The 22,947-nt window shown below is 42.9% G+C and overlaps 1 protein-coding gene across 7 annotated transcripts in view; it reads right to left on the minus strand.

Annotated features, from left to right (window-relative positions):
• Positions 1 to 22,947, minus strand: part of LOC126273174 (homeobox protein AKR-like) — an 865,473-nt gene that overhangs the window by 15,874 nt on the left and 826,652 nt on the right. Inside the window, exon 1 of one of the 7 annotated variants that reach the window (XM_049976653.1) lies at positions 3,748 to 4,035. The exons of 2 other annotated variants lie outside the window; for them this stretch is intronic. In XM_049976653.1, coding sequence (XP_049832610.1) covers positions 3,748 to 3,898 — 151 coding nt within the window. In that variant the 5' untranslated portion in view covers positions 3,899 to 4,035. Of the gene's footprint in view, positions 1 to 152; positions 268 to 432; positions 558 to 643; positions 742 to 1,419; positions 1,599 to 3,747; positions 4,036 to 22,947 lie in introns of those variants that run through there. 4 more of the 7 variants (XM_049976658.1, XM_049976661.1, XM_049976657.1 and 1 more) reach the window with 4 other exon arrangements.

Genomic DNA, 22,947 nt, shown 5'->3' on the forward strand with positions numbered 1-22,947 from the left:
TAAGCCATATTCCAAATAATACCTCCGTTGTCATGTCTCATCCCCAATGATAATTAAATATTCTTAATGATGTAGAACTGTCAACAGAAAAAGCAAAAACACACTTAACACGCTCTTATTTCTAACGTCCACAATATGCACTCAACCAGTACTTCTGCTCAACCCACGCAGTACTGCGAAATCTCACCAACTGTGAAAGTTTACTACCTTCTCACATGCCACCAATTGTGACACCAATAGTAAATAAAACACTGGTAAAGCAACATCTAATCAACTGTTTAGTACAACAATTAACTGGCGAACCACTAGATATACTTGTAACTGAAGACTTCGCGAAGCGAACTGGCGACAGGGCAAAGTTGGTATCGAGAACACAATCATTGGAGTTTTATTAAATACTAAGTAAGCGTTTCCTGAACTACTGCTTTCTACCGGCGCACAAATCCTCCAGCGGCATCGCGTTTTCATCGTTCTCGCAACAAGAGTAGCTGTACAACACACACACGATTGGCGCCCGGGGCGACATCTGCTCTCACTTCCAATGCGCATGCGCCGCGACTGTCACGCACGCCCGCACGCAGATGGCGCAGCCCTAGCGCTCAGTGGATAATTTCATCCAGCGCATAACCGCCTACAGGCTCACCTGCAGTGGCTTTAAAATTAAAGCACTATTGCCATTCAATTGATGAAAAGGAAAGACATCACCCCGTGCAATAAGTTCGTTTAGCTTCAGACACTCGTGACCTCGTTCAGTAGAGTACGTTAACTATCAGCATGGCAAGTCTCGGCGCGGCGGGCCGGTTGTGGCTATTTCAGTTCTCGGCGCGCGCTGTCACTTCGCAAACGTCAAACAGGGCCGCGTGGGCGCACCATGTGACGTCTGCCAGGATGAAAATACCCACTAGCCGCCTGCCAAACAGACAGTCCTCCAGCCACTCCGACCAATCGCGTGCAATCATAGAACCGCCTACTATTACCAACTGATTGCGGAAATTGTACGCAGGAAACCCTCACGTAATTCATCTAGTTGCCTCCGAATAAGAGCTAATTTTAACTTACATACCAACGACGACAGCTTCAACATTTCAGAGCAAAATGCATGCAAATGATACTGAAGTCAAGCGCCGACGATGATAGCACAAATTTCGCAATCGTTGGCAACGACGATAACCTATTATCCTTTCCGAAGTTCGTCATGTAACCGGAACGGACATGGTGACAATATACTCAATAGTAGCTGGACCGCAGAAAACGTTACGTCCATCTTAAATGCTCGGTAATAAACGAACAAACAGTTCGATCACGGTGCAAGCACCTTCTCAACTATACCACCACGAATATCACGTCCGTCACTTGCACGTTTGCCGGAACATCCAACACCATCAGGACGTGCTTTAGAAAGACAGAATATACACGTACCTCACCAAAACGTGGCTGTGGGCCATACAGCGGACTGCAAAATCAGCCACCATGAGTTTGGCAAAGATCATCTCAAACGACTGGAAAGTAACATGTCGACCGAAGTGTAAGTCTTCGCCGGGAGAAGCCGCCAGGAGAATGAGATAAGTGCGCCTGCCACCATCTCCGCGCTAAAAAGGAGGGCTAAGAAGACATTCTCCCTCTCGTCGCGTGGTAAACACCTTGCTTCACGGCGCATGCGCAACGCTCCCATTTACAACGGCGTAAATCACCGGCGCAAGCAAACCGTCCTGTTATTGCCTCCTCCTGGGCTGATAACCGGTTCATTCGTAGTAACTACACCATCTACCTGACGGAGTACCTCGCTCACGACAGTCCCATGCGAAGATCGTTAACATGACAACCGGTGTTTTGGAAGCCTTTAATCAACCTACAATTAAACACAAAACTTCCTGAAGATGGGACACGTTTTTGGTTTAAGTTAAGTAATGAATATGGGACCATACCTCTTGGCTACACAAGACCACCGACAAGTGTTAAGTCTAACGAAGCATGCGCGTTCCTAAGTCCTCGCTATTGCAAAGCCTTGTGGCACGGCCGTTGACACCTTTTTGGTAGACGTTCTCTCTAAGACAAGATTAGCTTACAAACGATGATAAACACTGCCTTACTTGCTATGAAACCAGTAATTGATTAACAGCCACTCATACATTGAAAAACGCTTTCTACCTGTTGGCAAAACCCGATTTAATGACTATTGGCTCGACTTCCCTTTAGCTCGGGAAGAAGCAATTCGCATGTACAACCTATTAAAGTACGAGCATCTTACGAAATGGAATCGATAGTACAGTTTATTGCATGATATAAAAATTAAAACATACTGACATACAATCCGTAAGGAACACATAAGGGGTTAGCGAAGCATTAAAAAAACTGGACCTTACATCTAACTTAACATGACAGTCATGCGGAATGGCTATTCATTCTAAGCGTGGAGTAAGGATCCCAGCCGCGTGGTTTAATTTGAGCTAAGCAAGGTTCCTGCAGCGCTGGCAGCCTAGCCAAGGGACACACTTATAATAGAACACAACAGCCGCCCAGTTTGACAACCAACCCTGTCAAATGGCGGAGGGATACCGGTCCAGCGCGCGAAAACCAACACCAGCTACGCTCTGCCAAATAGCTCCATCGCTTAGAAGGGTTTACAAAGGAAGCACAGTGACAATGTAGAAATGTCGAGAGTATCTTTCGACAGCGCGAAAAAAGAAAACAGCACAGTGAAGCCGTTTCTACAAATATGGCGCACGGCAAGCCGCTACAGTTTCGGCCACGTGCCGTCTCGGAAAACTGATACAGCGCAGGATAAGCTATAAAATCTATTTGGAAACTGCTTGCTCACTAAAATGGTCCTCAAGTTGCCTTCATCACGAAAAATGCTGCAGTATTACGCATTAACTGAAAATGTGTGTCCCTCGCCGACAGCTTTGACACCTGTCAGGTCACCAAACCGGTTTTGAAAGTTAAATGGGCTTTCCCTGCACAACGAAAACAGGACGAAAATGCAGCAGGAATCATACGTGACATTGCAATTAAGGCATGAGACATGCGAAAACTGCTGCGTGGACTAAATAAATATCGGCCGCTGCATGTAGTGAGCAGATAAAATTAAACAACCGAGTCTGTGTGAAGTAGAAAAATTTCAAATATATGTATGAAATAGCTCGTAAAGTGAACCCCGTGCTGCCAACACTTCATTATCGCACGCAATATGCGAGTATCAATTCGCAGCGGACGCAGATGTGAAATCAAGTAAATAAAGGGAAAATTATTTACTATGTGGCGTGCTTGTTTGACATGTCATTGTCATATACGTTAACGTCAAAGAGTGAAGTTGGACGTGAGGGATGTTAACTTGCGACACTCAATTCTTAAGTAGTCTAGCATAGGGTACACTGACAACAGTCGTAACAACAACAAATATTACGGGCGCAGAACAAAACACTCAAAAACCGACCACGTGGTGATATAGGTCACACGTCGGCAACCGCTGCTACGGCACGTGTGCAACATATATATCGAAATAACATGTGCTAATATCGTATGGAACTACAACACTACTCGCAAACAAAAGCAATGTGTCAGTACGATTGCTGCAGCGTGGTAGACAATGAGCCACGCTTAAGCCGGGCGAGCACGCCGCATGGCGGGGCCGCGGCTGTCAACGCGACATCCGCCGGATGTATGGCAACATGGCGGCGGCTGGCGTCCTGACATGCGGCGCCACAACCAACGAGGCGGCCTGGTCAAGAGGGGTGCGTGCACAAGTACCTGGAGATAACTGCTGCCGGTACTGACGCTTCACTCCCCGGCGCTCCTCTTTCACTGCAACTGTCTTCTCCGGTGTTTCCTGCGCAGACTGATGCTGTAGCTGCACAGGCTGCTCCTGTCGCGGCACGTGTTGCGAGTTTGGCGGCAACATGTCTTTTATATCATACAACACTAACAACTCACGTCTGATCAAAAGCCGCGGCCACGCGGTACTGAACTGCCAACAGCCGGCTGGCTTCGCGTCGCGCAGACGCCAACTCTGGGTGGCTAGGGTGGGGTGTAGGACGGAGTGGTGGGAGAAACCGAAGCGCGGGAGCGCGCCAAACGGAGGTCGCGCTGCCAGGTGGCAGGCGCGCACACTAAAACTCGTACCGGCAAGCGAGAATACTCCGCTGTGAAATGTCAACCGGAGTGCGCATACTATTTCATTTCTTTTACTCGTCCAGACGTTGTCATTCTTTCAATTAGTAACAAATATACTGCCATGTCGAAGTTCTACGGATGAGGTTTGAGACTGTTCTCGATATATTCTGCTTCAATTTTCACGAGATGCCGGAAATTATCCGGTACCTGCATTCCTATCCTACCCGTAAGCGTACTCCCCCTATCAAACAAGTCATCCACCTTCAAAAATACTATTAAACATATAATCGATATGACGTTACTGATACAACAAAAGTCATGTGATTAACATCATAAAGGATGGCAGATATTCACCTCGCCTGAAGTTTGCAACTGTTCTCCCAGCTCTGAAGTTTTTCGTATATTAAGAAGAGGGGCATGGAAATGAGTACTTAGCTGAATTGCTTAATATTTCATCACTGACTGAATGACACGCAGTGAAGTCACTGACTACGTTTAGAGAGAACGAGGAGTCTTTTTGTAGATCTCATTTTGTCCTATATTGTTCGTTGAATTTGTTCGGGGGTGGGCGTCCGCTGACGCCCGTTCAGGTTCTTTGTTGATCCGTTCCTTTAGTTTTTTATTACAGAGGGTAGCTAACCCTCTGACCGAGCGCTCTGAGCTACCGTGCCGCCTGTATTCTTAACAGAAGTCGGAAATCTCTCTCCCTCACACAGGTGACAGTTACTTGTCTCACATTCTAGAAGGCTCAGGTTAATAGTTTGGCAATAGAAGTCTATGGTTTCGGTGACTTCCTTAATTTAGAAATGCCGAAATCGTCTGACGGTGCATTTCGCAACACCACGATCGATTTCCTTCCTTCCCCTTCGGCAACTGTGCTAATGTGTGTTAATAATATGTGACAACAAAATGACTAAGGATGAAAACAGTCGCATTGAAGGGTAGCTCATGAGTAAGAGTGACAAAAGTGAGACTGCAGGCCTGGCCACCACAATCAAATTTCAATGCCGCATTTACAGAGATACAGTGATGTTAACAACTAAACCTTCATAATGCTGGTCTATTGTCTGATATATTATTAGCATCACTTCTAATATTGTCAAGGTGGTGTCTTCCGCACTGAGAGCTAAATTCACAAAGTACATTGCCAATGGTAACCCAAATTTCGGTTAATCTTCTTTAACACATTTAGACTGTTAACATAGTAGGCTTCCGCGGCCAGAGTCCATTTCATTTCAATGGAATCCTTCGGCTGTGGGGTAGTGTTTGATGTTATGAAACTTCCAGCGTGGTCACATACCCAGAAAGATGTTACTAAAACGCTGACATTTCATTTTCTTCTGGACGGAGAAATTGCAAGTGACTTTTCGCTAGAATGAATTAGGGCAATGAGGTGGTAAACGAACATCTGACGGTGTAACAGGAGACAGCATGCTGGAACATCCCCAGGATTTGTTTCGCTGAGTTGCTGGATGGAATATCTGATACTGCTTTTGTGTACACTGGCTGACGACAACATTAAGAAGCAACGGTAGATTTTCAAAAGCGTGTTTCGTTGTAGACAAATCCTTGTAGTGCGCAGCAGCGACTTTGTGCTCTTATGCGACACGAAGGCGGGAGGGGGGGGGGGGGGGGGGCGGCGGCAGGCGAGGCGAATTTCGTTAAAAATGACAACACCTCTATTTTTCGTGCTCCCTGAACTGGTAATAAGAGCCACACATGAATGACACCATTTGTACCTGAAGCATACAAACTTTCGATTTAGTAGAACATCGACTCTTTGATTGATCCTTGGCCTTTTCTTCTGCCACTTATCGCTTCTTTCATTTCTATCAATCATTTGCACAAACTGCACTGTGGCTGGGTATCCATGCCAAACTGCAGGTCCCCCTATAAAGGGATGCATAAGTCAGTTCGAAGGGACGCAAGTACGCCTCATCTGCAATGACCTTGCCTAGTAAAGCACTGTGGTGTCAAAAAACAACCTTCTGGTTGAGGGCAAGTTTAAGTTGTTTTTTCCATGAACGACATCTAAAAAGGACAATACCTCCTTGTTTGCACTTAGCTTGTTCGTTTTTGACAGAACGCAATATGTTGTCCCAGTTAACAGTCTGCCGCAAGGATGAAATTAATTGAGGTTGGCCATGAGTAATCAGTAGTTGGCAAAACCATGAGAGTATCTCGATAAATGCGTGTTTGAACATAAATGCAGATGTTAGTCAAGTCTGTAGTTAGCGCTATCGTATTTGAACACGAATGACACTTACAAATTGTTCCTCGGTCTCCTGCTAGTTTCAGTCGTGGTGAGAGTAGTGCTCGGTGTGTATTATGTCTAAGCTAATTGAAATCGAACGTGGGCAAATGGACTGTGCTCGTATGGTGGGTGTTTCAAAATGTACCATATCGAACATTTATACCACACGCAAGGAAAGTGAAACACTTGTCTGTCATCCGCTAAGACGAAAGTGCGTGTCGAGTGGTCGTGACAGACGGTCAAAGAAGAGGTTTGTGACGAAAAATAAGGAGATGACAGCTACAAAAGTTATTGCAGACTTGAATGTGGTTCCCGCGAGTACTGTCAGTGCCAAAACAGCATGAAGGTACTAACTCCATACGCAGGCAACTGCAGGGCGAACTGGAATTCAAAAATCAGACACATCTGTCCGTAACAGGAAAAGGTGGAGCCGAAACCATAAAACCTGGGCTATGGAGCAATAGAAGAAAGTCATTTGGTCGGATGAGTCTTGGTTCTCACCGTTTCCAACTTCAGGCCGAGTTTACGTCTTAAGCGTGAGACATGGCGACGATATGGGCAGCCATATCGTGATTCTATGGGCCCCATGGTTACTCTGCAAGGTCGCGCTATTGGGAAGAATTTCGCGGTCATTTTGACTGATAAGGTCTATCCCACGGTACAATGTTTGTTCTTCAATGTCGTGTTCATGGACAACAGGGTCTCTGATCTCACAGCTCGCACTGACCACGACTTGTTTTGTGAGCACGAGGATGAATTGTCGCATATCCTCCGACCACTACAGTCACTACATCTCAGTACTATTAGGAGATAAGGGTGCGTGGTCGTTATCCACCTGCATAGTCGTTATCTGAAGTCGCCACTATTTTGCAGGAAGAAAGATGTAACATTCCCTTGAAAACCATACAAGACCTGTCTTCATCCATTCCGAGACAACGGCAAGTTGTTTTGGATGACAACGGTTTTCTTAAGTCGTATTAGGCGTGATATTGATTGCATTTTGGTTGTTTAAATGTTTTTGCCCTCTGCGGGTCACATATTAATGACGTAATGTACTAGTTGCAATGACAAACATCTCAGCAAAGGCGCTCTTGTCGTTTAGGAAATATTTGATAATTTTATTACTATACAATCATATTTGGACAAAATATTCAATTGGCTCAAATACCAGCAACTATCTCTTAATGTAGCCAAATAAAAAGCTGTGCACTTCAGGAAACGTAGCAGTGGAGTAGGGTTTAGCTTTTTGGCGGCATTAATGACTCACAACCGGAGTTAGAACACGCTGCTACTAGCAATGCATGGAGAAACTATCGTAAAGAATTTGTTGTGCATATGAAAGTGTTCGATTTATTACTAGAATACTGAAGAACTGCAGTTTTCTGCGAAAGGAGGAGTTTTCAAAAATTGCGCTCTGTCCACGTTTTAATAACGCATATGTTTGTGGGAACCATATGAAGTCTGGCAAACCAATGGTGTCAAGCACATACAAATGAAACGAGTGCATACAGTTGTCTGTGTTTGACAGGAGGATGGAATACATGTGTAGCACATTCATATTCGCGAACATTTGAAGCTAAACGCGTAGAACAGCGTTAAAAAATCCAAGAAGTGTTTTTCTGGGCGGAATCTGCTTATGTTCCACAGCTATATACGTAACGGTCCCAAAGAGAGACAAAATTAGGATAATGTCAGCTTGTATAGAAGGTGAGGTGAGGTAGCGAAGACAGTCACCACAAAAACGCATCGAGTAAGCTTTGGAGAAGTAATTTTTAATGTTTATTGCTTCAAAATTACGAAACCTACACTTTTTTAAACAGAACTGTATTGTTTTGTCGGTGGTATTAGAAAGAGCCTTTAGAAATAATTTCAATGACATAACCTGTTTGGAAGATTGATCCAAGGGGTAACAGCGCCACAAACCACTTTCTCGTTGGCAAGAGAAGAGGTTCGGCAATGTCTTCCTTATTGTTCGAAATCTTAGCAAACATGCAACTCAGGTATGGTTCGTATGTTTATTACGACTGTCAGAAGTATTCAAAATGTCTACCTTGGAGACTGATTCACGCTACAATGCGATTATAGACAGAAAATAATGCACACTGAAATTCAACGGCACTTGACGCAGCACAGGCCCGTGTAGTCAGGAGTCGCCTTCTTTACTTAATGATCTCTTTGTTTAATTTTTCCCAGAGATAAAATTCCATTGCTGTTTAGTCTGGTAAGCGTGCAGACAAATGTTTTCTCTTTTTTGACCGAACGATCGATACGACGGTCATTTAACATACGTTTGTTAATGGAGATCGTGAGCGTTTGGGACGCTCAGCATTCCTTCGAGTATACAACTGCACTGCTGCTCTAACATCCAAACGGAAACCTTACATAGAAGCAGTCTGAACAGCTTGGAGAGCTTTATCTGGTCGCTGAAACGGCAGAGTGCCTGGTGATTGGCATTACGTATACAGATACACACACGAGCCGTACATGAGTTACGATCTGAACTGTAGGGAGACTACTGCGGGACCTTTTCTCCAGATGGCGAGACAGTGGTTTGACGCGTTCTTCTCTTGTTACTGTTCTAGTAAGTCTTACACAGGTTATGTCAATGAACTCGTCTTCGAAGGCTCTTGCCAAGACCACAGAAAAACTGCGTGTTCCCATAAATGGAAGTCTGTCATAAATCGGCAGCTATAAACGTCAAAAATTATGTAAATCAGAAAACTTGGTAAATAGCAAATTTTCTAAAGGGAGTTGTGTCTTTCAATCTAACTGTTTGTTGTGACTAAGCGGCACAGTTCTCTTTAGAAAATATGCAACTAATGTCATCGTAGTAGTAGTAGTAGTAGTAGTAGTAGTAGTAGTAGTAGTAGTAGTAAACTATTAGCTTCCATAACATCGAAACTACGCGACAAAAAGTTCGTAACGCAAAAATGTGTATGTTTCGTAAGTGAAATGGCATAATGACTTAAGCTGTGACCATGTGAGAGGAAACGAAAATTCCAGACGAAGACTAATAATTATAAGTAGTGACTTACTTATTTAAAAATTAGGTCGTTATCTGCTTTCTAATCCAGAAGTATCACATAAAAACAAAACAGACTCAAGCTGGCAAAAAAGTCGGCTTTGTCCATTCAGAAGGAGCCGCCCCGGCACTTGCCTCAAGCGATTTAAAGGAACCACGGGAAACTTAAAATTCAGATGACTGGACGAATCCGGATGCAGTCTTAGCCAATGCGTCACCTCGCTTCGGCATCTATGAACAGACAAAGATCACAAAATTTCGTTTTTCAGAGTGTTTAACGATGAAAAACTGAAAACTAAAAATTTCTACAAGAGCAACAACGGAAGCACCTATGCAGAAAGTTGGCAAAGAAGAGATACGTTAGAACGTTTCATATCCTGAAGAGCGCGTTAGAAACTTTCACATGCTGAATGGGAGTGATGCAGGAAAGATGCGTCAGACGTTACAAGGAGGCAATTCAGAAAGTTAATTGCGAAACAGAGCCAGATTCGAAGACAGGAAGGAAACCACACCACTAGAAATAGTAATGACTCATAAGTGACCATTATCAGATGGCGAAACAGGATGTATAATGGAATAGCGCTGATGGGGGTGAAACACAAGATGGAGAATTCATAACTGGCAAGGGCTAACGAGGCCCATTACGGACGCAGGGGCACGATTCTACGAAGGAGGTAACGGCCCAGTAGAGCAAACATTGCAGCTTCGTGTTGCAAGACACAGATGACTCATTTGAAATGAAAATTACTGCAGATCCACAAGCAAACATGTCCGATACAAAACTAGACGTACAGTGATCTGACTCTTCAATTAAGCACAAATAAGTCGTAGATGCTCGAATGTAGAAGGTAATTCCGATATAGAGATATGGTAAGTGACTAATATGGGTCAGGAGACATTATTTGATATATTTCACTAATTTACTTCAGACATGAAAATCGGTAGTGACTTTGTCACTAGAATAATTCGAACGCTAATTTTATCTAGTTACGACAAACCTGAAAGCTACACTAAAGTCTCCGGTCAGTTTCTTCACAAATCAAGTTCACTGAGTTATCACTATGTCACGTATTTGTCTGCGGTCCACGTATAGAATTTTATACACAAAAAAGTAGATGATGCTGGCCCCAAAAAATTTCTACGCAACTGGCTAAAGATGATAAAAATTCAGAAAACCACCTTGAAGGAAGTTGTTACACGCCAGTGGCCACAGATAGGGAAGAGCTAACAGCGAGTACCTGCGTCATAATACTGACAAGCGTGTGGAAAAATCTTAAGTAACCAACACACGAGGAACAAATTGACCACAGAAGAGTGACGTGACTCGGTGTGCCAGCCACTGCCAGTATTGTCTGCAACCATGTAATAGCTCAGTTACTGGTAGCTGTACTTTGGTTTTATTAGCATTTAAGTTAATGTACCTTTGTGATTCCTTGAAACCGATACGAAATGCAGATTTTTCAAACAGCAGCTAGATTGTCGAGTTTAAAACTGATTACGACAACAAGCATACCCACTACAGTTGTTAAACTTAGTTTCAGTTTAGAATGTGATGATTGCTGATATCGTGCAGGGGAACTGTCAATTTTCGGAAAGAACGCAAGAAAGAGAATCTTATAGAAAGAATCGTTCCAGCGTTCGCCTGGATTGTTCCGGAGAAAGTGGAAACGCAGCGTTTGCTAAGGGATTGCTCAGACCAGTTGCACATCGGTTATCCAAACTCTTATCGAATTGCGCACCCTTTTACGCTTTCTGATGAGTAGAATTTAATGTGGTGGAAACGAAGCTTTTCAGAGGTTGAGAACAAAGCAAATTTTTTGTTATGATTTACGGAGTTAAGAAAAAATCGCATTTTTTCGTTGCATTAATCATCTAGTATTTAAGTTGCGTGATTCTAACGAACAAAAAATTTAAGTCGAAGTGGTCTGACAAACAGCCATCCAGCTGCCCGAGTAAGAGTCCAGTATATTACATCTACATCAGATCATTTAATCAAAGGCATACCGTAGTTCTAGGAGAAAAATTCCGCAACTATGAGACAACGATGAGGATTTACATATGGATACAAGACAATGAAGCACTCTCTGTAACCAAGAGAACGCAATGATTAGTGTAACGAAAATTTGTAGAATACGTCATTGTAGACACTCCGCTAGTCACCAAAACTGTGAAAAAGCACAATCTTTGCGTCAAAAATAACATAGGTCGTTACAGTAATCAAGATATAAGTGTATAGCTTAAAAACAGAAGCGCACAAAAGGTTAATAAGCAAGTTGGTGTAATTGTTGCATTTAATGAAGATTTTTAGAAAAATCTACAATATATATAGAAATCGGAAACTTTTAATAGAATGTGGTTGTACGACAAAAAGTAACGGAGATTCAAATTGCTTACCTTCGTTTAGATGTAAGATATGATTTCTCTTAAGTGTTTACACAAGTTGATTTCATGATAAGAATTCATTCCGCAACAACTTCTGTACAGTCATCAATTTTAAGTTTTCAGTCAGTTGTATACCATCGTACATTCAACAACTATAGTAATCAACAGTCTTTGTCTAGCTCTACAATTCATTTCCTCAGCTACTCTCACCGGTGCCAAGTTATTTGCTCCTGGCTACCTATCACAAGCATGTGTTTTCTTAATTGAGAATTCAATACTCTTCCTTCCTCACCTACTCGTTTGAACATCTCATTTTGTCGTAGAAAATACACTCCAACTTTATGAGCTACAATCAGTTTTCTCCGGGAAAATAGGGCTTGGTATATCTAAGGAGCAGTTTTGTACATCCGGAAGTCAATATCTCAAATATAGATAATTATTCTGCTAACAGTCAGTTCACATAGTCTTTACAGTGATGAGGGAAAATTTTATGACCACCTGCTTAATAGCTTGTGTCCTCCTCTGGGACGAAATACACCATGATTCTGCGAATCAGGGATCCTAAAGTTTTTTGGTAGGTTTGTGGAAGTATGTGGCATTAGATGTAAGTACAGGTCACGTAATTCGCGTAAATGGCAGGAAGCTGATCTGCATATGCGATGACGGCGCCCTATAGCGACTCAGATGGGTTCCATAGGATATACATCACGCAAATTTGGTCGCCGAGACATCACAGTGAGTATAATGCTATCCCAAATTACTTTAACACGGTTCTGGCTCCAAGACACGGACAATTATACTGCTGAAAGATGACACCGCCGTTGGGGAAGACATCAAGCGTGAAGAGATGCAGGTGGTTTTAGCGTGTCATCGATTACTACCCATGCAAGCGCTGGAGAATGTCTCCCGTTGCATAACAACGCCACCACCAGTGAGCGTCCTTGGCACGATATACATTTCGAGCCGCCTTTAACCTCGACCAACAACCTAGTGTAGCAATTTGATTGCCCGAAGAGCCGACCTGTTTCCATTGATCAACGGTCGAAGCCCGATGGTGCCGTACTCACTGAAATCTTAAGTGACGACGTCGTTGGACCAACATGCGAACACACAGGGGTGGTCTGCAGCGGAGCTCCATGTTGAGCAATGTAATTTACGCCCAGCAGAAAATGGATAATATTAAATACTCATTCTGCGTACGTTACAGGACATCATGGTAGAGGAATACATCGCTTTCCTTTGTCAACAGCACCTGCACTGATCATCTCAAGTATAACCAAACCGACGTCATATTTTCAAGGCAAATACTTAGGTTAGTATTGCAGTCATAGTCCACAGACCATACCATTTATTTCTGTTTAACAACAGTCAACTGCATTTCTCAGGGCAACGACTTTCTTGAAATGACAATCTGAACGGATGAAAGCCCTTAGCTTTTGAAAAGTGCAGCATGCCCGTCCGAACACCTTACAATGACTAACGAAGATGTCCGCAGATGGATTTAATTTTTTAAAAGAGCATTTTGTTACATAGGAATACACCAATCCCGTTAATACATAATCCTCATTCATATGCAACCACTTCAATGAACTACTCAAGTCCATGTAGTGGACGCACACTACTGCGCAACATTTCAGCTGTATACTCATGACCAATGCGGAACTCAAAGACGGGAACTCAGATGCAACGAGGTAGGGTCGCTTCTCAGAGAAGAAGCAGCCGCCTAGCTTTCCTGGATGCTGTTGTTGACGACCGTGATCAACTTTACGAGCTCACAAAGCGACACTGTCACGTGTCTTCACAATAGAAGCGTCGTTAGAGCGTTGTCTACCTGCTTTTGGGCTGACGAGTATGCACAAACAAATGCGCCCCGTTCACTTGTTGATGTCGACATGGTTGGAGGGTCGGGAAATCCGAATGAACAGGCAGAAAGGATCGGCTTATCATACAACTCAGATCTGACTAATGACGCGGGTAATTAAGGTAAGACTGGCCGGCTGGTCCCGGAGGAGGTTCGAGTCCTCCCTCGGGCGTGTGCGTGTGTTCTTAGAACAGTTTAGGTTAAGTAGTGTGTAAGGTTAGTGACAGATGACCTTAGCAGTTAAGTCTCATAATATTAAAAAAATTAAGATAACGCAAATCTTAAAAGAAAGTAAACAATAACTTCACACTAGCCAAGAAATTTTACTGAAAATCTCAACTATGATGGAAGTCTTCAAAATTTTAAGTCAGAAAGAAGATTTGTGCTTTAGCAAACTTTAGTGCCAGTTTTTTTTCCGGAAACGATTCAACAACATTCGATCCACGTTCGTGGGGTGCTTTCATCATCAGCATCAACGACTTATGTGCTACCTCTAAGATCTACGACACAATTTCCGAAACTTGCGTTTGAAATGATTTCAAAGATATCGCCCTTATAATTTGTGTAGCCTTCGCTCATCACAATTTCATTTCCTTTGTTTATTTCGTTACTCAGCCCCATTTGTAACAGTAGTAGTAGTAGTTTTTGTTGCTATTGTCGTCGTCGCCGCCGCCTTCTGTCTGAAGACTGGTTTGATGCAGCTTTCCAAGTTACTGTATTCTGTGCAATGCTCGTCATCTCCACGCACCCATTTGAACTTGCTTATTGTATTTTTGCCTTAGTCTCCTTCACAAATTTTTAAACCCGCATCTCCCCACCCCTTATTTCCTCCATTAACAAACTGACAATGCCTTGATGTCTCAGGATGTGCCCTGCGAACCAATCCCCTCTTTCTATTAAGTTGTGCCATAAAACAATTTTTTTCCACATTTCTATACAGTACCTCCCAACTCTAATGCCATCCATCCATCCATCCGCGCCCGCATCTCGTGGTCGTGCAGTAGCGTTCTCGCTTTCCACGCCCAGGTTCCCGGGTTTGATTCCCGGCGGGATCAGGGATTTTCTCTGCCTCGTGATGGCTGGGTGTTGTGTGGTGTGGTGTCCTTAGGTTAGTTAGGTTTTAGTTGTTCTAAGTTTTAGGGGACTGATGACCATAGATGTTAAGTCCCATAGTGCTCAGAGCCATTTGAACCATCCATCCGCATTCTTCTGTAGCACCCCATTTCAAAAGCTTCTTTTCTCCTCTTATCTGAAATGCTTATCGTCCACTTTCATACAAGGCGACACTCCAGACAAATACCTTCAAAAAATACTTTCTATCATTTTAATTTATATTAGAGGTTAATAAACTCCTCGTCATAACGGCTTTTTTTGCTGTACCCAGTCTCCATTTTATATACACTATTTCGAGCATCGTAAGTTATTTTACTGTCCAAGTAGGTAACCCATATACTTCTTTTCTCATTTCCGAATATATTTCCTTCAGAACCACCTCATTTAAATAAGTTACACTCTACTGCCCTTTTTTACACTGGGGATATTTCTTACGCAATCTCTCTTCAAGACACTATCCATTCCTTTCAGCAGCTCTTGCTTTGCTGTGTGACAGAATTACAAAGTCGACAATGAACCTTAAAGTTTTTGATCTCTCGAGTTTTCTCTGCTTCTGGGTGTTGAGCCGAGTTGTTTCCATTTTCGAAAATGGGAACAACTCGGCTGAAAGCCCTTACTCAAAGTTTTGATTTTTTTCTCCCTGAACTTTTATCATCATTCTAAAATTTGTCCCTGGTTTCTTTACCATTTTCTCATCGTACAGATTCCGTAAGATCGGGAGGGTCTACAACCATGTATTACTCCCTTCTCAGCTACAGTTCCTCTTGTTTGTCATTCGATGTAAACTGAATAAGGTAGCAATGTTTTAAACAGAACTGCCGTTTATTCAGGAGGGTGGAGGCTCCAATCTTCTTCCTATCATCCTTACTTGCGTTTTCTGTAGTTTCTCTAACTTACCTCTGCCAAATTCCGGGATGGTTCCTGCTGTTAGATCACAGTTGACTACCATCCTTATCATATTATATCTGTAAGTACTTAATATCTGTACATGGTAATTACCTTATTGTTACTATTCTTAAATTTTAATGCCAAAACATATACAGTATTCTTATAAAAATGATCTAATGAATATCGCTTCTGTACAAGTTGTAAATAACCTTTCGCACCCTATATTTCCTTCTTCCTACCTGCAGAATATCAATGTGTATTCCAGTCGCCACTGTCAAAAGCTTGCTCTAAATCTACGAATGCTATGAATGTACGTTTGCCTTTCTTCAACCTATCTTGTAAAGCAAGTTGTAGGGTCAAGTATTGCTTCCCGTGTTCATATATTTCTCCGGAACCCAAACTGATCTTCCCGGATGTTGTCTTCTATCAACTTTTTCCATTATTCTGTGAACAATTTGTAACCGTAACTTACTAAACTGATGGTTCGGTAGTATCCGTACCTTCTCTGGATTGCATTATTATATTTGTCTGGAAGTCTGCAAGTACACTCCTGGAAATGGAAAAAAGAACACATTGACACCGGTGTGTCAGACCCACCATACTTGCTCCGGACACTGCGAGAGGGCTGTACAAGCAATGATCACACGCACGGCACAGCGGACACACCAGGAACCGCGGTGTTGGCCGTCGAATGGCGTTAACTGCGCAGCATTTGTGCACCGCCGCCGTCAGTGTCAGCCAGTTTGCCGTGGCATACGGAGCTCCATCGCAGTCTTTAACACTGGTAGCATGCCGCGACAGCGTGGACGTGAACCGTATGTGCAGTTGACGGACTTGGAGCGAGGGCGTATAGTGGGCATGCGGGAGGCCGGGTGGAAGTACCGCCGAATTGCTCAACACGTGGGGCGTGAGGTCTCCACAGTACATCGATGTTGTCGCCAGTGGTCGGCGGAAGGTGCACGTGCCCGTCGACCTGGGACCGGACCGCAGCGACGCACGGATGCACGCCAAGACCGTAGGATCCTACGCAGTGCCGTAGGGGACCGCACTGCCACTTCCCAGTAAATTAGGGACACTGTTGCTCCTGGGGTATCGGCGAGGACCATTCGCAACCGTGTCCATGAAGCTGGGCTACGGTCCCGCACACCGTTAGGCCGTCTTCCGCTCACGCCTCAATATCGTGCAGCCCGCCTCCAGTGGTGTCGCGACAGGCGTGAATGGAGGGACGAATGGAGACGTGTCGTCTTCAGCGATGAGAGTCGCTTCTGCCTTGGTGCCAATGATGGTCGTATGTGTGTTTGGCGCCGTGCAGGTGAGCGCCACAATCAGGACTGCATACGACCGAGGCACACAGGGCCAACACCCAGGATCATGGTGTGGGGAGCGATCTCCTACACTGGCCGTACACCTCTGGTGATCGTCGAGGGGACACTGAATAGTGCACGGTACATCGAAACCGTCATCGAACCCATCGATCTACCATTCCTAGGCCGGCAAGGGAACTTGCTGTTCCAACAGGACAATGCACGTCCGCATGTATCCCGTGCCACCCAACGTGCTCTAGAAGGTGTAAGTCAACTACCCTGGCCAGCAAGATCTCCGGATCTGTCCCCCGTTGAGTATGTTTGGGACTGGATGAAGCGTCGTCTCACGCGGTCTGCACGTCCAGCACGAACGCTGGTCCAACTGAGGCGCCAGGTGGAAATGGCATGGCAAGCCGTTCCGCAGGACTACATCCAGCATCTCTACGATCGTCTCCATGGGAGAATAGCAGTCTGCATTGCTGCGAAAGGTGGATATACACTGTACTAGTGCCGACATTGTGCATGCTCTGTTGGCTGTGTCTATGTGCCTTTGGTTCTGTCAGTGTGATCATGTGATGTATCTGACCCCAGGAATGTGTCAAAGTTTCCCCTTCCTGGGACAATGAATTCACCGTGTTCTTATTTCAATTTCCAGGAGTGTATATTGCTTGTTCCGTACATTCCGCGCTAGATGGAATAGTTGTGTGTGGCTCTCCTGAGGATCAGAATAGTTCTGGCGAAAGTGGTCTCGTCCAGGGGTCTTGTTTCGACTTCCGTCTTTTAGTGCTCGGTTAGCTTCTTGTCGCAGTATCGTATCTCCCATCTCATCTTAACTTCTGTTTCCTTTTCTATACTACTGCCTGTAAGTGCACTTCCCTTGCATAGCTAATAGGCCATCTAAAGACCAGTATAGCCTTCAACCATTATGACTGTTTCAATACAGATGTTTTTCATCAAGTTTCTTTGGCTGTAGTTGATAATTTGAAGAGTCCCAAATATTCTGTTCTCAATGTATTTCATTTTAGTACGTATTTTGATCATATGTCCACATCCCCTAGTTTCTTACATTCATATGCCAGGATATACTTGTTTTCGGTTTACAGTCAAATATGTTTAGCATGTGTTTCGTCTCTTCTGGTGTAGTCTGATTTTCGTATCAGGCCATTATAACGAACTCTTTTTTTGACATATATATGTTTTATACATGTAATTTAGGCTCACTATATTTTGTAATTTTTGCTGTAATTTTGTCAGTAACCATCTCAGACGATAGGACACTACCATGGATGCGAAGATACTGGATTTATGACAATTGTAATGATGCACTGACGTTATCTATGAGTAAGCGTTTTTTGTTATGTTTCGCGTGGCTTAGAAAAGTATATACATTTTTCTAGCTCACTGAAGGTAATCCATTTACCCAGCTACGTAAACCTATTCACACATTTTATTGTTCAATATCTGGTGTTTAATTGGCTTTTATTATCTCTAATATTTTAAAATGCTTTCTCCTTTTAAAAAGCTATTTGTAAGCCCGTTTGGTCTCCTATATTACTTCTTTCACCAGGACTGTTACTATTACTATTAGCTTTACACAGTCGTTTTGACACTCCGCATTTCTCTGAAATAATAATTGATGCTTGTGATACTGATGTGACATTTTTTGCAGGATTTCGAGGTGTTAAAAGTATGCACGAACTTCAAACGAATTCTGAGGGTGTCATTCAAAATACGAACTTTAATCACATCAGTATCTGAATGCGTGATAACTCATTTTTGACTGGGTTGGGGATAGAGAGTGACGACTGCAAGTATTTAGCTGTGTCGATATTTTTTTAAAAAATACTTATTACTCATGATGGATTAAATGTATATTCTGTCTTTAATAATAAGAATATTTAATTCAAAGTTATTATTCCATTACACTTCAACAGAATAATGAGAAATTTAAAGCAGAGTCAAACGAGATTCCGTACCTACAGAACTATTCTTACGAATCCAAGAGGAAGTTCTTATATATATAAGCTGCGAAAACTATTAAAATTCGCTATTTCTAATGTATATGAATTGCAAAAACGAATGGAAGAACTTAATAGTGCTCCAGACGACCTTATCAACAGTTTTTTTTGTATGGCACAAGTTTGGAGTACGAAGTTTTCTCTGAACACGTCTACAGGATTGGAGCGACGGCGTCCCCATACACGGAGAATACCGCGGATTACCTTGCAAAACAAATACTTAAACTCTAATGAGGCAGATCTGTTTTGCAAAACGTTCATACAAAAAAGTGAATTTCGTGCTTTGTTTCTAGAATTATGTTGGAGCCCTGCATTGACGATTCTTGGAAACATATAATTTTCGTCTATTTCCCTTGGAGTTACCTCCTGTCAAGAGATTTAATAGACATGAGGGAAACTGATAAGTAAAATCACGTTTTACAACAGAAAAATATCAAAACTATTTACCCGAACACGAACTAAATTGATGGAGACTGATGTTTATTGGAACAGCTCTAATAATGTTGTTTTTCCCTTCAGAACTGAGGCTGGATTTGGGAGGACGTTGGTACAGACCCGCGTTCGGCCATCCTGATTTAGCTCTTCCGTTATTTCCCTAAATCGCTTCAGACGAATGTCGGGATGGTTCCTTTGAAAGGGCACGGCCGGCTTCATTTCCCATCCGCTCCTAATCCGATGGGACCGAAGACCTCGCTGTTTGGTCCTTACAACCAACTAACCACTAAGGTTGATTTGATGCAGCGCTCTGCTACCGTCGCTTGCCAGCTACCACCTTCATTGAAACGGAATTCTTGCATCTCATAATCCCTTATTACGATTTGCTTTATGTACTCACATCTAGCTCCATCCTTGCGATAATTTCCCTCTGTCATCCACTGAACTACCGTTCCCAGCAACGATTCTCAAAATCTTCATCGGAAAATTTTTCTAGTTGATTCATTGCAGGACCTCTTCATTCCTTCCTTGATCAATCTATCGGATATTTAACAGTCTCCTGTAGCAGCGAATTTCATAGGCTCCTCCAAATTTCCATACTATATCTTTCTTTTATCTTCCTGAACTACCTATTCCACTTCAGAAATAACAAAATTTGCCCAGTTGTTCACTTACGTTGAAGTTTAGCTATCCAGCATGTCCACCCGCTGTACCTATCATTACCTTAATATTCTTTTACTTTCGGTTTATATTATGGCTACCAGCTAACACACGTTCGATTTTATCAAGCACCCCGCTCCGAGTCGTTCGTTTTCGACGTCTACTGCTATACATTTTTTTTTTCCGTGAGACAAAAGTTTTCGGCAAAAAATATTGTAATTAAATACATTAATGAAGCAATTTAAACATACAGCTCGATGAACACACAGTAAAATAAAAATCTTTCAGTACGGAGTTAAATTTCGGTTCTTTACCTCAACTGATACACCCAAAAAACAATCCTCCTCACACTTCGGATTAATGTTCACGCATCTGCAATGCATCTGGTGGCAGTATGCTGCTGAATCGCGCCGCGCTAATGAATACTAGTAGTTAGTAAAAAGTGATAGGATATATATATAGCCTATGAGAGAGAGAGAGAGAGAGAGAGAGAGAGAGAGAGAGATTTTTTGTGTTTTAAGACTGGTGCATCTTGAATGTAGTCGCTTTTGCTGATTGTGTTTACAACATAGTTTCATGTTTGTGTTGCTGACGGCGACGGGGGAGATTAGGCAGAGGGTGAAATATATTGCCTTCACAATCCATCCCTCTGAAAAAACATCACGGGGACAATGGGTGTAGTGTCCCCATTTGATAGAGGGACCATAATCAACAGCCACTGGACCCCATTCCACTGCCAGGATTAGCTGAGCCGAGCGCAACAACAGTAGTAGGTTTCATCGACACATTTTGTTTAAAGTCAGCAGAGTCCACAGTACTAGTATTACTGTGGGGCGAGGTGGGAAAAGAACTGTGTAAAGGCATGTCTGGTAAGTCAATATCTATTTATAACGCCATATTGTAACACGCAGAAACTGTATACTGATACTACTCAACTCGTGGAATCAAGAGCTGGTGCTTTGCTGCTATTGTTGCAGTTAATAAAAATGCGTCCACCGTGAAGGAACGTTTCTTCAAGGCGCGAAGTGTGGCAAAATATTTTTTCGAAGTTCAGCACTGGTGGAAAGCTGATGATGATGGATATGCTACACTAACTCTAAAAGCACGCGGAACAGGCATGTTAAATTAATGAGAGTTCATTCGGTGTTAGACACGTCACACTCCGATATGCAACTTCGCGATCTCCACACAATGTGTAACAGTGTAATATTTTATCCCAGTAGTAAAAAGTAGAATTTCCTGTCGTCAAGCGTTTAATTAAAGAAATTTAGCGCGCTACAGAAACGAAAAAAAGAATAAAGAAGAAAGAAGAAATGCAATGTCGCCCATGGAAGCCTCTTTCTGTCCAAGAACCTTCTCCAGACTACTGTGGTAATTGTACAGAACTCTCAGAAATTATGTTGGGGTAGAAAGAAGATAATCCTAGTCCGTTTGAATACATCTTATAATTCGCAGAGCATGTGATTCGTGGGTGAAGGGAGGGGGGGGGGGGGGGGGCGGGTGTTATTAGTAAGTAAGGGGTTAAAGCTGATTCAAGTGCCACTGTGTATGCAGTTATATCTTAAAATTACAGTCATGAGTGATACAACAGCGACGGATGTGATAGGTTTTTACTTCCTCAGAAACACAATAAACAGTTAACGGTGTGTAAATATGCTTCGTAACTTAATGTTAACCATCATTATTCAATATTATGATAAAGATCTGGTATTTACATGAGGACGAAGGACAACCACATTTCCCAACTTTGTACCCACTTTCCAAGGTGATACACATCGCTGTGGAACCACAGACTGCATTCCAAGAAGTCCACATCTTACCCCAAGTGACTTTGTTGAGCTTGACATGAAGCCTTTATGTGACTGACCAACGTATCAGTGGTGCTTCTGAGGACAGAACCCACGACGTTTTAATCGCATTTATGCATGATTACGACAAACATTTGACCATCTACAAGCAGTCTACCGTAGGTCGCCAAAGGAAGAAAGCTTTCCTACCGATTAAAAAAGATGCGCAAATTTCCGGTTTAAAGAAAGGTCGTCTAACTGACGCACAATTATAGTCATAAGCTTTTACCGCTGACTTAAGTCTGTTGCAAAGTTTGGAAAAACTTATCCTTCCTCGAGCCGAAAACCCATGTTCAACTCAACATGGACTCAACAAACACCCACGTCGCCTTGTCTGTTCATGAAAACCAGAAGGCAGTTGATATTGGCCCGCGGATTAATGCCGGTGTCTTGACTTTCCGAAAATGTTCTATACAATTTCGAACTGTCGCCTAACGAACTCTATACGAGAGTATGTCAGCCCAGATTTGTGACTGGATTAAAGAGTTCCATGTCATTCATAGAGGGGAAAAAAATCTTGAGATGTAAAAGTAGCTCGAGGCTTTCCCAAATAAAAGGGAGAGTTATAGCTCTATTATCGTTCGCGCTATAAATAAATGACCTAGTGAATAACGTCGGAAACACACTGAGGCTTTGATCAGAAGATGCTACTGTAGACAGAGAGGTGCCAATGCTGATTGGCACTCTACCCTATGCAAAAGCAAATGAGACATACCGCGAAGAGAGAGAACGACGTGTGACGATATTATTAAACGATTCTCGAATATCTTTGGTGGCAATCCCATGCATTCAGTATCAGATAGTTTTATGTGGGCGTTCCACTTTAAATCGTTTCGTACACATATAAGTGTAGAAACGATTCATTGGAATAATACCCAAAAAATTTGGTCGACCAACTAAATAGGAAACTTACAAAACCCTTCTTCACTCTATACTTCAGTATTGTTCGTCAGTCACATACCAAATAGGACTGATAGAGGAAAGGGAAAAAATCCGAAGAAGAACAGTGCGTTCTGTCAGAGGTTAATTTGGTAACCGCGAAAGAATCCTTAG

Source organism: Schistocerca gregaria, chromosome 5 (genome assembly GCF_023897955.1).
Source record: "Schistocerca gregaria isolate iqSchGreg1 chromosome 5, iqSchGreg1.2, whole genome shotgun sequence".
NCBI lineage: Eukaryota > Metazoa > Arthropoda > Insecta > Orthoptera > Acrididae > Schistocerca > Schistocerca gregaria.